At 43.6% G+C, this 15,053-nt stretch overlaps 1 protein-coding gene across 1 annotated transcript in view; it reads right to left on the reverse strand.

The window, feature by feature from the left end:
• Positions 1-15,053, reverse strand: part of LOC147028994 (autism susceptibility gene 2 protein homolog) — a 493,807-nt gene that overhangs the window by 12,883 nt on the left and 465,871 nt on the right. Inside the window, exons 10-15 of the mRNA XM_085879897.1 lie at positions 13,770-13,799; positions 13,600-13,671; positions 13,048-13,183; positions 8,822-8,890; positions 5,630-5,713; positions 5,329-5,503 (exon numbers count right to left, since the gene is read on the reverse strand). Coding sequence (XP_085736023.1) covers positions 5,329-5,503; positions 5,630-5,713; positions 8,822-8,890; positions 13,048-13,183; positions 13,600-13,671; positions 13,770-13,799 — 566 coding nt within the window. The remainder of the gene's footprint in view (positions 1-5,328; positions 5,504-5,629; positions 5,714-8,821; positions 8,891-13,047; positions 13,184-13,599; positions 13,672-13,769; positions 13,800-15,053) is intronic.

Consider the following 15,053-nt stretch of genomic DNA (forward strand, 5'->3'; position numbering starts at 1 on the left):
GAAACGAGTAAGATGTCAGGCACAGCATGATAGTTGTGAAATCCATAAAACAAATTTGACCTCAAAAAAATCATTGGAGCTTGAATGAAATGACAAAATCTGCAAATCCTCTTCAAATTTCAAGTCAATGGGATGAAAATTGAGGATTTTAGAAATCTCATCTAAGTTGTTGACCTTTGGCCTAGGTTGACCTTTTGGTCTATGTTGACCTTAAAAATAATGTGGTTGAATTCAGTTTGTTGATATGCAACACCTCTTCAAATTTCAAGTCATTTGGATGAAAATTTGGATGAAAAGTCAAAGGGCGGAGGAGCTCTTTGTGAGCCAACGGCCATCCATATCTAGTGCCCAACTGTGTCTGCGGACGTCCTCCTGCAGTTGGGTTACTTCTTATTAGGAGGTTGGTGGCAGGATTTGCACTCCGGCCACCGTAAAACCCTTCATTCCGCAAAACGCAAAAAAAATCTGAAAACCCACTCCGTGGGAGTACCTCCTGTGCAGCTTCCCTTCGCAGGGCAGCTCACCGGATGACGGGATTGGGGCAAAGCCTTCGGGACCCCAATCTTTGATGATAGGAGGGAAACCACGGGGTAACATCCCTGGGTCAGATTGCGGGAGAGTGTGTAGGAGTGGTGCTGAGGTGTCGTCCACCAGACGGCGGTCTCCTTGGGTTAACCTGAGGCGGTCCCTTCGGGTGGGTGCCTGGAATGTCCTATCCCTAAGAGAGGATGATCACCTGTCTCTGTTATCATCTGAGCTCAAGCGTTTGGACATCGGGATTGCAGCTCTCTCTGAGGTTCGGAGACCGGATTGCGGCGAGATAATGGTGGGTGGTTACACCTACTATTGGTCTGGTCGCTCTGATGGTTACCATACCCAAGGAGTTGCTGTAGCTGTGTCCAATAAGCTGACCCCAATGATAATTGAGGTAACACCGGTCAACGAGCGTATTATGAGATTAAGGATTCGTCACTCCTTAGGTGTCATTTCCCTGGTCTCTGTTTATGCTCCGACTGAGGCGAGTGATCTCACCGTGAAGGATGCATTCTACGCCACACTCGAGTCTGTGGTTGATGAGTGCCCCAGAGGAGATACACTTCTAGTCTTGGGGGATTTCAATGCATCGACTGGAACTGATAGGGATGGTTATGAGGTGTGTGTTGGTCCCCATGGGTCAGGAACTATGAACCAGAATAGCACTAAGTTCCTTGACTTTGCAAGAAGTCATGGACTTAGGGTGGCTGGTTCACGGTTTCAGCGCCCGCAAGCTCATCGCTGGACTTGGTATTCCAACGCTGGCGGTGTGGCAAAGGAGATTGACGATGTCCTCATTGACGGTCGTTGGAGGATGATCCAGAACTGCAGGGTCTACCGGAGTGCTCAGTTCCTCAATACTGACCCAGGCTTGTTGTAGCAACTCTAAAGCTGCACCTTAAATCCTGGAGAATGGTACCATCCCAGCCTAGGCTGGATGTTGCCAAGCTCAGGGATGAGAGAGTAGCTGAGGAGTTTGCGAACAGGCTGAGTGGACACTTGGGGGGTCTGGGTGCTTTGGGGGGTCCTGAAGAGTTGTGGAGCGCCTTCAAGACCACCGTCCTTGATGTTGCCGGTGGATGCCTTGGAGCTCACCGCAGGGCAAAGAAGAATTTTGTCTCTCAAGGGACACTGGATATCATTGACCAGAGTCGTAGGGCCAGGCTGAATGGCAGAGCTGAGCTGTTCAGGGAGCTGAGGCGTAAAACTGTACGTACACTGAGGGTGGACAAGGAGGCCTATGTGCGAGGAATCTGTGAGGGGGGTAGAGCATCACCTGTGGACAGGTGATTCTCGTCCCGCTTACAGGGGAATTCGCGCATTGCGTTCATCCAAGCCCATCCCTCGGAGCACTGCAGTTCGAGCAGAGTGGTAGGCTCTTGACAGAGGAGTCTGAAGTGAAGGCCCGCTGGGCCGGTTACTTTGAGCGGTTGTACCAGGCTGATCCCCCAGCTGTCGAGTTGGACGTCAAGGGTGTTACAATCCCTGTTGCTGACCCTCGAATCAACTGTGGTCCACCTACGCTTGTGGAAACACGGGCTGCAGTGAACCAGTTGAAACGGGGCAAAGCTCCAGGGATCTGTGGCATCCATGCTGAACTTCTCAAGGCTGGTGGGAATGCTGCACTCGTGTCGTTGCATGCAGTTTTGTGCTCTGCCTGGAACACAGGCATCATCCCAACTGACTGGAAGAGGGGCCTTGTTGTCCCTCTCTGGAAAGGGAAGGGTGATCGCCAAGACTGCAACAACTACCGAGGGGTGACGCTGCTCTCAGTGCCGGGCAAGGTCTTTGCTCGGATAATTATTGATAGGGTTCGCCACCATCTGCTTGAGCACCAGCGTCCAGAGCAGTCAGGCTTTACACCAAAGAGGTCAACGATTGACCGTATCCTTGCACTTCGTGTCCTCACCGAACGCAGACGAGAGTTTCGGCAGGGGCTGCTTGCAGCCTATGTTGATCTCTGTAAAGCGTTCGATTCAGTGAATCGGGATGTCCTCTGGAGGATTCTAGGTCTTCGTGGGGTGCCACCAAAACTGATCGATCTGATGTCTGAACTCTACTCTGGTACTGAGAGTGCTGTGAAGTGTGGTGGTACCATCTCTGACTTATTTCCAGTTGTTACTGGAGTTCATCAGGGGTGTGTACTGGCCCCCACACTTTTCAGCACTTGTATGGACTGGATTTTAGGGAGGATGTCGGAGAGATCAAGTTGCGGTGCATCGTTTGGGAATGTCAAGATCTCGGACCTTGATTTTGCAGATGATGCAGTCATCTTTGCGGAGACTTTAGACATCCTCTTCGGGGCCCTCGAGGTGCTGAATGAGGAGTTGGAGCCGTTGGGATTACGGGTTTCTTGGGTCAAAACTAAGATCCAGGCTTTCGGTGACATCTTGGATACTGCTGTCCTGTCTGTGTTAGTTTGTGGTGAGGATGTTGAGGTTGTGGAGAGATTCACTTACCTTGGCAGTGATATTCATGTCTCTGCTGGCTGCGAGTCAGAGGTCAATAGACGTCTGGGTCGGGCCTGGGGAGTCATGGATTCACTGGATCATGGGGTGTGGCGCTGCCGGTACCTGTGCGGGAGGACGAAAGTCCGAGTCTTCAGGTCCTTGGTACTTCCAGTCTTGCTCTATGGGTGCGAGACTTGGACTCTGACCAAGGATCTGAGACGGAGACTTAATTCCTTTGGTACCAGGTCTCTTCGGAGAATCCTTGGCTATCGCTGGTCGGATTTTGTGTCCAACGAGCGGTTGCTGAGAGAGACTCGGATGAGATTTGTTACCTGCATAGTCCGTGAGCGTCAGTTGCGGCTGTATGGACATGTGGCTCGTTTTCCTGACGCTGATCCTGCTCACCAGATTCTCTCAGCGAGGGAGTCTCATGAGTGGAGGAGGCCAGTGGGCGGACAACGTGCCTCATGGTTGCAGCAGGTTGACCATCATCTCAAGGAGATGGGGATTGGCCTGACATCTGCCTGGGGGATGGCCAGACGGAGGCCCCTGGAGTACCGGCGGAAAGTGGACGCAGCGACGTGCTGTTCTGGCACATGCTCCCATACCTGACCTGACCTGATAAAAATTGACAATTTTTAGAAATGACTGTGTTGACGTTTTGGCCTATGTTGACCTTATAGCCTATTCTGACCTCAAAAATACTTGGTCACTGAATTCAGTGACCAGAGATGCAAATTATCTTCATGTTTCAAAGCAATGGGATGAAAATTGAGGATTTTAGAAATTCCACCTAAGTTGTTGATCTTTGGCTTATGTTGATCTTTTGGTCGATGTTGACCTCAAAAAGAATTGGCTGTTTGAATCCAGTGACCTAAAATATAAATCATCTTTGAATTTCAAGTCAATCAGATGAAAATTGAGCATTTTAGAAATTTCACCAAAGTTGTTGATCTTTAGTTTATGTTGATCTTTTGGCCTATTTTGACCTCAAAAATAATTGGCGGTTGAATTCAATGACAAAATATGCAACTCCTCTTGAAATTTCAAGCCAATCGGATGAAAATTGACAATTTTAGAAATTCGGCCTATGTTGACCTTTTGGCTGAAGTTGATCTCAAAAATAATTGCTGGTTCAATTCAGTGATCTGATGTGCAAATCATCGTCAAATTTCAAGTCAATGGGATGAAAATTGAGGATTTTAGAAATTCCACCTTGGTTGTTGACCTTTGGCATATGCTGACCTTTTGACCTCAAAAACAATAGGCTTCTTGCTTATGACGAACTCTACCATGTGGTGAAGTTTCGTGAATATCAGTTTAAAATTGTGTCCTGTTGGCGAGAAACATACAAACAAACAGACGAACCAAGAAGTCGTCGTGCAGAGCACGATACTTACAGAATCCACCACCCTCTCCAAAGGTTGCCATGGATACATGAAATTATACATTTCATTAACATTAAAATTGACAATCTTAATCAAAACTCAGGTGAATTGGATGAAAACTAATTATTTTTCAAATTGAAATTGATGATTCTAGAAGGTTGACCTTGAGTTGACCTTTGACCTTTTAACCTAAAAAAAAGTTGCTTTCCCAATTCAGTGATGGACAATGCAAATCCTGTTCAACTTTCAAGTTAATAGGATGTAAATTGACGATTTTTTTCAGTTGAAAAGCAATGGTTTTAGAAGTTTGACCTTTGATATTTTGATCTCAAAAATCGTTGGTTTCCAAATCCAGTGATGCAATACGCAAATCTTGTTCAAAATTCAAGTTGATCGGATGAAAAATGACGATTCTAAAAATTTGACCTCAAGAGGACCTTTGACCTGTGACCTCAATCGGCTTCTCAGATGAGAGTTGAGACTACGCCAACAACTTAGTAAAGTTTCATGAAGATCGGTTTGGAATTGTGACCTGCAGGTGATAGACAGACAGACAGACAGACAGAATAACAAAATCGACTGATCAAGACAAAATCTTCGATTTTGTAAGTTGCAAACAGACAGAATAACAAACAAGTGACAAACACACAATCAACCAAAATACTTGAAATATTCGATTTTCACAAGTAATAACATGTGCTCTTTGTTTGCACTTTTTTTCCCCCTCCTTTATCCAAACCTTTAGATATCTATCCTATTCATGTTCAATCTGACAGTCTGTCACGTCAATTACTATGGCTAGAAAACTGCTGCACACACGAAGGAACTTTAAATCAATTTCACTGCAGATGTTATCCTTTTCCTTCTCATGACTGCTGGTCCATATTATGTATACGTACAACTACTGTGCGTTCACAAGTGAGGACTGCCTCACATCAGCAAAAGCAAACACCCACCTTTCTCGCTCTCCTAAAGCCGAGCTACTGCGCTCACCATCGCTCTGCACCTTGGGCCAGGGTGGTGGTGTGGGAAAGGATGGTGGTGTGCGGTGCAGACGGTTCCAAGGATCCTGTGAAGCGCAAAGCCCTTGGAGGCCCAGGCTTTCTTTTGAGTACATCCCATTGGGTGTTGCTGCATACCACCATTTCCACTGTTAGCTTTCACTTGTACATGCAGGACCCGAGGCACGCTCCACTGCCAACTTACTTATGTACAAATCAAATGCTAAAGGAGAGCCAGTAGTAGAAGCGTGTTTACCCAATGCCGGGTTGCCGAGACCACCAAAGGCAGTGCTGCTCAGTGATCCAAGGCAGGTGAAACCACCTGGACGGTTGAATGGATCTACAGACATATGGACAAATCAAGCGTTTTCTTCTGGAAGCAAAACATTCAAAACTGCATCGGGGATCACGTGTGCTCGGCTTAAGCGATAGGTCAGTGGGACTCCGGCCCAACGCAATCACCCTAAAAATCAGCTTGAAACATTGATTAAATCGAGTTTTATACCAAGCTGCATCTGAAGGTGTTGGGGATTTTAGAAATTCCACCTAAGTTGTTGATCTTTGGCTTATGTTGATCTTTTGGTCGATGTTGACCTCACAAAGAATTGGCTGTTTGAATCCAGTGACCAAAAATATAAATCATCTTCGAATTTCACGTCAATCAGATGAAAATTGAGGATTTTAGAAATCTCACCAAAGTTGTTGATCTTTAGTTTATGTTGATCTTTTGGCCTATTTTTTTTCATATATAATATGGCTGGTGAAGTGCCATAGAAGTGGCACTTCCATCTGAACTTATAGCTCATGAGGATTAGAACCAGGTTCAAATCCCATATACCATCTGCACTTGTCCAATATGCAGGATATTGATGTCCTGTTGAAGTACACTTGTGTCGACAAATGGATATGCTCTCTTAAGAGAGCAAGTAAATAAAGACCGAAATAATAACAATGAATTTCATTTACGGTATTTGAGTCAGACTCATTTATTCCTTCCCTATAAATTTGAAAGGCTGTGTGGGGATTGAGGGGTGTGGAGGGGGGAGGTTGTAAATTTGAAAAACTTTCACTGCCCTCAAAATTGATTTCTCATGCAGCTGACTAATACACACACACACACACACACACACACACACACACACAGACACACACACACACACACACACACACACACACACACACACACACACACACACACACACACACACACACACACACACACACACACACACACACACACACCTACAATCTCGACAAATATCATCGCTTGTGGCGGTCTATGGAGACTAAATAAAAGGACAATGTGAATACATCAAAGAACAGATGATATTTATATGCACAGGAATAATGACAGAGGAAACTTGGCTCATGATCAAAAAGAATAAATGTGTGTGTGTGTGTGTGTGTGTGTGTGTGTGTGTGTGTGTGTGTGTGTGTGTGTGTGTGTGTGTGTGTGTGTCCTCCGTAACTCCAAAACAATGAAACGTAGCGGCCCGGAACTTTGCATGTCTACGAAGGGAACTCCAAGTTAGCGCATTGGTGAAAATTGGGTGTTTGGGTTAATTAAAACCCCTTTTGAAGATAATTAACAGCCTTATTTAATTATCCGTTATCAACGCTCATTCTTGGTCAGCCTGCTGTCCCATACTGGGTTCTTAATTCGCCATCTTTTTCTTGGCCTGCTCAACAATGCCTTGACTTGGAACAGGCCACAATGGTTTCTTAACGATAAAGTTTATTTTATTTTTTTTCACTTTCCTCACTCATATCATCCAATGCCTGATCATCATATCTATGAATCGCCGGATACATTGCAATGCTTATAAACACGCGGAGATACCAGCGGTTGTGGCTTTATTTCATTTCATTTCCAAACTTGCCGTAACCTCTAGAATAACAATCTGAGCCGAATTACAAAATTTAAACTTCTTTATTGACTTCACCAGCAGTTCCGATTGCTAAAAAAAGTGTTCATTTGGCTAATTCGGACATTGCCTGATATTCCGGGTGTCTCCGGGTGCACGGTGTTTATATAACGGATCGGCGACCGCTAATCGCTTGCCAAGCCAACCATTCCTTATCAACTGTTTCATTGGAGTGCTTGCTTGAGTGCCTCAACCACTTGGCAAGTGCTCTACAATATTTGTAGTCTGAATATATCGATTGACTTGAACAAAGTTCAGGGCACACTTGCCTGCGTTTGGCCATGCGGTGCTCGTTCGCTAAAAATGTGCAATTTTATTTTACACACGTTTCCCCTTTTTGTGCGATCTTCTTTCATTATATGACCTGTCACTTTCGCATTGACAGATTAATTATTAGATGTAAGAAATGACAAAAAATTAAACGTTTCGCTTTAAAAAGTTTCTTCAACCATTTTATTGGAGTGCTTGTTTGAGTGATTAAGCCATTTGGGGAGCGCTCTCCAAGCTTTGATGGCAATACTGTAGCGAAGTTCTACGTGGGGACTTTTCCAGGCTTAGGAAGGCAAAATAAATTCAACAATTACAATGAGTAAAAAATGTCTTCAGTTGTTACAAAGCAATCAATCGTCACATCATGGCAGGACAGCCAAGAGGTACGCACGCTCACTCTAAGCTATCTAGCCTGGGTTTGAATCCTGACCCAGCTATAAACTGTTATCCTGGTGTTTCATAGGCAGGGTGATTCATCAGTGTGTGTGCCGTCTCACAGATGGACGTTAAACTGGACGTCACATCTGCCGGAATCCTTCCACTCCCCTCTCTTCCCTCTCCTCTCTCATCACTTCCCTTCTCCCCCCCCCTTCACACCCCTTCTCCCTCCTTCTCTCTCTCCCACCCCATTTCCATCTCCCCTGATACCCCCCCCCCCTGTCAAGGACACTTTAAGGACTGACAATTAGTTTTGAATTTAAAACAAAACAACTTTCCCATCATGTAGCATGTATAAATGAGATTCGGAGTGAGCCGACGGAAGGGGTGCAAAGGTCACTGCATGTGCAAGCAAGCATGCATGCAGACAGGCCTTTGTCAGGTAGATAACGTGGGTTTTAAATGAGCCCGCCGGGTTTTATACAGAACATGGCGGTCAAAAAGAAAATGTTGCTGTTTGGGCACATTTTAATGCCCTTCCCTTCCCCTCACGCTGCCTTCCCTTCCCTTTCCCTCACGCTGCCTTCCCTTCCCTTTCCCTCACGCTGCCTTCCCTTCCCTTCACACTGCCTTCCCTTTCCCTCACACTGCCTTCCCTTCCTTTTCCCTCACACTGCCTTCCCTTCCCCTCCCCTCACGCTGCCTTCTCTTTCCCTCATGCGGCTTTCCATCCACCTCCCCTCAAGCTTACCAAATGCCTCTTATTTTGAACAAATGCCTCTCATGCGTACCCAAACATGCCATCAGTGACATCAGACTAGATCGACCAATCAATTGGAAATATGGAGACAGAGACAGAGAGATAGAGATCTCACCAAGACTGGCTGTGGAGAAAAACCCCCCTGGGTGAGCTGGTGAAGGCTGTGCGAATGGGTTTGGTGGCACTGCGAATGAAAATTCACCTGATCAATGAAATGTAAAAAAAACTACAAGCAGGTGCACCATTGTGAAATGATATGATATATATATATATATATATATATATATATATATATATATATATATATATATATATATATATATATATATATATATATATACACAATCAGGAATAAAGGTTAAATGACAAGAACATGTCCATCAACAAATATAAAGTGTGATTAAATGCCTGTTTGGCACTTCCATCTGAACTTATAGCTCATGAGGATTAGAACCAGGTTCTAAATCCCATATACCATCTGCACTTGTCCAATATGCAGGATATTGATGTCCTGTTGAAGTACACTTGTGTCGACCAATGTTTTTGCTCTGCTGGTGATTTATGTACAAGCTCCATTATGATCCTCGCATCATTGTGAAAATATAAAAGTCTTCAATATAAAGTGAGACCTCCATTTCCAAATGTTTCATCTGCTGCTTCGAGATGGACAAAATCGAAATTAAACAAGATTCTTCCCCCTTCCCTGCTACCTCATCTCAAAATAAGGGTGATGGACAAAAAGAAAAAAGAACATTGAAATGTTGATGAAAATATCAAACTGTGTCCTAGCAATGTGGTTTGTGGCTTTTGTTTTTGGATGTGGTGTAATGGTTCGATCGCGCATGATGTTCAGCATTAAAAGGGTTAAGAGCATGGACAATCCCCATAGGTTGGCATCCTCCCCAGAGGACTTGTGTATGTTTCGTTAGAAATGATCTGATTTGCAAGTAGATTTCATCGTTTCACACATGTGACTTTGGTCAAGATTGAGGATCTATTCATGCGAAGCAGAGAAAAACGGCAACAAAGAAATCACAACATCCTCAAACATTCGTATGTGGAGGTTCAATGCATCTTCAACCACAAGGTTTGCAAAAAGAGAAAGAAACAGACTTGTACTTCACGGAATAAAACATCGATTGCGTTATGTTGCACCACTTGCAAGTGCCATGGCGACTCGTTCACTGAAGGTCAAACGGATATTCATCAAACTTTCAGAGGTTCATAAGTGAGTGCCTTGGGAGTGATTTAGACAAAAAAAGTTCTTGAGAATTTTAAAAAGAAAAGTTGGATTTTTTTGGGGGCGGGGGGGGGGGGGATTTCTTTTTTAAATCGCTCTGTCGTGCTTAAGTCTTTGTTATATTAAATGATGGGTTGGAATTTATATATTTGAAATATTCAATGAGACCGGAAGATAAGATGTTTCGCAGCAAGAAAAAGCGTTATTTTAAAACAATACATGTACAAATGTGACCCTATTTTGCTTATCTTCTGGGACATTTCATTTTGACAGTACAGCCTTGTGAGCATACCAAAGTCTGAAGCCTCGGCCTAGCGTCAGGTGTGCTTTTATCTTCTTTATTTATAAGACATCCTATGAAGGTAAATGAACACTCATTTTACTCTGTGTACGTAACACATCATGTGCAGTGAATTTTACCTCCCTGTGCCTTGTATTTATTGTTTGTTTAAAAAAATTAAAATGATTCTGTACACCACCATTGCGGCCCGGTTTGCAAGTCACCATCAACAATTCCAAGAGAAGAGACGTAATTACTCTCTTATGAAAAATGTCTTTCAATTTTTTTTTTCCAAGTTCTCACTACCCCCGTCGTGAACACACAGTCATGTTTAAACATTAACCTTGAAAAACCGACTTAAATCATCCTTGTGAAGGGGGACAGACAAATATACACTGTGTTTTATATCGGTAGATCCTTGGCCCCCTTCCTTCTTGTGTGTTGGGAAGTGTTTCGGGCCAAAATAAAAAAACAACAACAAAATTTGATTTCTTCGAAATGCCAACAGTATTAGAACAGCACTGGGCAACGCCGGGTACCCCTGCTCATTCATGTCTGATAAATGGACAAGGTGGGTCGGCACGTTTGAAGTTTACTTTGTGCAGTGGGTTCATGATGCTGTTATCCAAGGATTTTCATCTGACAAAGTGTATTGATTACCTTCACTGTCGGAAAATGTCCTTGATCTGTAACCGATATGCCCACGCTCCTCCGTGAGTCTGTCATTGTTAAAGGAAGAATACGAAAGGACGAGGCCAACACGGCCAATTTGGAATGTGGTGAAAAATGACCCTTCACATGAAGACAATTACAGGAGGCATTTCCAGTTCACCACAACGGCTCACTCAATTATAGTTAAGCATGTTGTTACCTGGTTAAGTATAGTGCACGTTGTCACTTCAGGGTGCACTGTACTTTTCTCACGCCATTATGTATTTTCGAAGGCTTTAAATATGATAAAGAAACAACTTTGAGCTGTCTAGCCTGGGTTGAAATCTTGAACTGACTACAAGCTGTAGGATTGGTGCTTCACAGAAAGAGTATTGCATTACCAAAAGCGGCGTCCCTTGGGTGGACCTTAAGCTTGGTGTTCCGTCTGTATTGGTTTGTGGATGTTAAAGATCCCATGGTGTCTTTCACAAACAAAAGATGAGTCACTGCCGGCACCCTGAACAGATTACAAATGTCTACCCAAATAACTTTCAGCCCTGACCAACTGGTTTGTGAAAGAGTTGGGCTCAAAGCTTTTCTTGGTCGATTGCTCAAGGTGGGAATAATTGGGGCCATAAACGTAGTAGTAGTTGTAGAAGTAGTAGTTGGAGTAGTTGCAGTTGTCGTCGTCATCGTACGAAAATAAAGTTTTACGTTTCATTGGAAATTATCGAATTTGTAAGTACGATTATTAGAAAAAGGTGTAAGAGTTGACACCCTTAAAGTTAGCCATGTTTATTACTATTTGCTTTGCTGCTGTCTGTGGTCGCATTATTTTTTTATCAATTTTTTTTAATTATTATTATAAATTAGCATGCATTTTGATAAAATACGTATCAGTAGTGGACAAAAAAATGGAAACACCAATATAAAGTCATTTAATAGGGCATTGGGTCACCACGTGCGGACAGTACGGCCTGTATGCACCACAGCATTGAGTCCACCAGCGTCTGGAATTCTGCAGGAGGGATGTGGCACCATTCTTCCACGATATAGTCAATCAACTTACACCTGTTTGGTGGAGGTGGAAAACTCTGTCTCAGGCATCATTCCAGAATATCCCATAAATACTCAATTGGGTTCGGTTATGGTGACTGAGAAAGCCATGACATATGGATAACATCAGTGTCATGCTCATCAAACCATTGGGTGACCGCATGTGTTCTGTGAATGGGGGCATTGCCATCCTGAAAGAAAGAAATGCTGCAACATAGGGTGAAGATGATCACTCGGTACCATTAAGTCACGATTGGCATTGACCTTGCCTTCTAAGGGAATGACGACACCCAAACCATGCCAGGAAAATGTGCTCCACAGCATTACAGAACCACCAAAACTCTTCGCTGTTGGAACCAATCACTCAGGGTTGTAGAATTCTTTAGGCTGGTGCCACACATGCACTCATCAGTTTATTGAGAACATGGTGAACGATGATTCATCTGACCAAATCAACATTTCTCAACTGCTCGGTAGTCCATTTCCTATACCCTTTGCACCACTGGCCTTGCAAACATGCATTGCCAGGAGTGCTGAGCGGTTTATCCACTGCAACCCAACTATGGTATCTGCTCTGTGGAGTTCTCAGCAGACCGTTTTTGATGAAACTGGATGCTTGCGCTCCAGGTTACAATTTACAGTCAATTGTTCTGCGGTTGCTTGCCTGCTTTGCCTTGCACTTCAAATTATGCACAGGTATCATGATCCTGCAGTTTGTGCTTCCACCCACTATTACCCTTTGCTGATGATGTCTTTCCATCAGAGTTTCATATTGACATCACCTTTGACACCACTGCTCGTGAAACATCAGCAAGTTGACCTCTCTGTGTCACTGACGCTCCTGCCAAACGTGTTCCAACAATCACACCTATTTCAAAGTCAATGAGGTCTCCTCTTGCAGTCAAGCTAGCCATATTTTTAGGCAATGAGGTGGTGCAGAATTTTTATACATGACCCTAAACATGTTGGGATGTTCTTTTCTGAATTAACACATGGGCCAGACCTGTATGGAAGCCGTTTCTTTCGATATACTTTCCATTTTTTTTTTGTCCATTACCTGTACGTATGTATGTATGTATGTATATATGTATGTACATATGTATGTATGATCAACCTGCAGAAAAGAGTGTAGCAGGGCGTGTAAGGTCATGAGGATGGCCAAAGGGAGGGAAGATGCTGGGAACAGGGGGTCGGGCAAGTATATCCATCTTGCCTCCAAATTCGAGCTTGTGAGGGTCCAGCTGCATCTGCTGCAGACATGACAGATACATGTCAACTCAATTCCTCCCCCTCCCAACACCAAGCCTTAAAATTCCCTCCTCAATCTAAGATTTCAACTCTCCTTTGCAAAGAGTAAGTGAGCCATTGCCGACACCCTGGCCAAACTACAAATCCCTGCTCTAACCTACAGGGGGTAGGGTATCAGCGGCACAGTCATTCCTCCAGAAATGAATGGCAAACAGGCAGATTCAAGCAAAACTTGCTATTCAGTATGTTTTGACATGGTTTGGGAAGGTGGGGTGGAGGGAATTGTTATCACTTGCTCTCAGAGCAGAAACAGGTGAGATTTCAAAAAAAACAGTTTTTACACCTACATGAACAACTTTATTAAAACATACTTTTGTTAATGCTGTCTGCTATCAAGTCGTAGTTAGTTACACCTTACCCTAACCTTCTGTTGGTGGTAATAGATCTGCCATGAGATTCTCACATGCGCTGCACACCACTTTCCAGGCTTCTGTAAAGCAAGTCACAGCAAGCCATTAGCAGATGCTGCAGTTACAGCAACAAAAATGAACACCGTGGATTTAGTGGCTCACAAGTAATGTTACGTACAGGCAGTGGCAATCTGAACTGATCCGTGAACTGTGGGAGAAAAAGAACATCGTGTCGTGAACAAGATCAACTAATCGGCAAAACAAAACTTCTGCAGGCAACTTCCATCCCGCTACTGGCAACTGTGATGCATTTGCAATTCTAACTACCAATGCTCACCCATCCTCTTGAAATCTTTTCATCTTTGAGCTTCCAAACTTTTATGCGTGGCATTCGCTCGAGGCCCCTCCCTTGCGATATAAAAAAAAAAATCTCCAACCATAGATCGATGCTGAGTTGAACATTCTTCATCGGCGAATACTTTCACATCGCTTGTCTCTCTTTTAAAACTTCTTCACGCTAATAGGAAATCAATCTGGCTCTTTGCAACTTTGCCTGTAAAAGTCATCAGTTGTTCTTTTGTTTTCTTGAAGTAGGTATTGAGAGGACAAAAATCCATCACTTCTGACATTTGTGATATGGCTTCTCCTGCGTCCTTCCTTTTACCGTATCCAAAATGTCCCGTCTGCCGGCATTAGTTGGTGGACGTTAAGGAGCGCACGGTGTTTTTTGCGAAGAGTAGGTGATTTTTCAGAAATTTTAAAGTACTGTCTATGGCAACACCGTAAAGACTTCTCTTAGTTGTCTGATTATCGCAACAACAAAAAAGTCAAAATTGTGTTTTGCAAACAAGAACTTCTTAAAACTTCAAAATGAGGAAATATTATGTGAAGTTGTATTCCAATAGGAATATAGACCATTGTTTCTAAAAATCAGACAAAGGCAAGTCCATTGAGCTCATGAAAGAAATTATAAGAATAATGCACATAATATTTCGTCGGGGAAGGAGTGGAGGGGGGGAGAGGACCAAACAATTGGAAAATGTTTGACAAAAAATCCTGCCCTTGGCCACTGTTGTAAAATGACCAGTCCATGATCTCACAAAATAACCTCCTCTGTGTAAAAGTGCATTTATTTATTACATGGGTAACTGGAACGGCACTCATAGAGTGCATTTTGTCATAATCCATCCACAAATGTTTGAAATATCGTTGTTGGCCCCATCTCTCCATGGTGAAGAATCATTGAACAAAATAAAACTCTCCTATCTGGATCTGGATCTTCACCAAAATCGAATTTATTTTAGCCTCATCACACACCCAGCCTGTAAACCCAATTTTGTCCAAATCCATCCTTAACTATTTGAGATATCCTGTGCACAGACAGATACACAGACATATAGAGAGGGGTGAAAACATAACCTCCATCCACCTTGGGTGGTGGAGGTAAATATGGTGCAAATTA

Source organism: Eptatretus burgeri, chromosome 4 (assembly GCF_056783735.1).
Source record: "Eptatretus burgeri isolate ZD-2024b chromosome 4, Ebu_testis_v1, whole genome shotgun sequence".
NCBI lineage: Eukaryota > Metazoa > Chordata > Myxini > Myxiniformes > Myxinidae > Eptatretus > Eptatretus burgeri.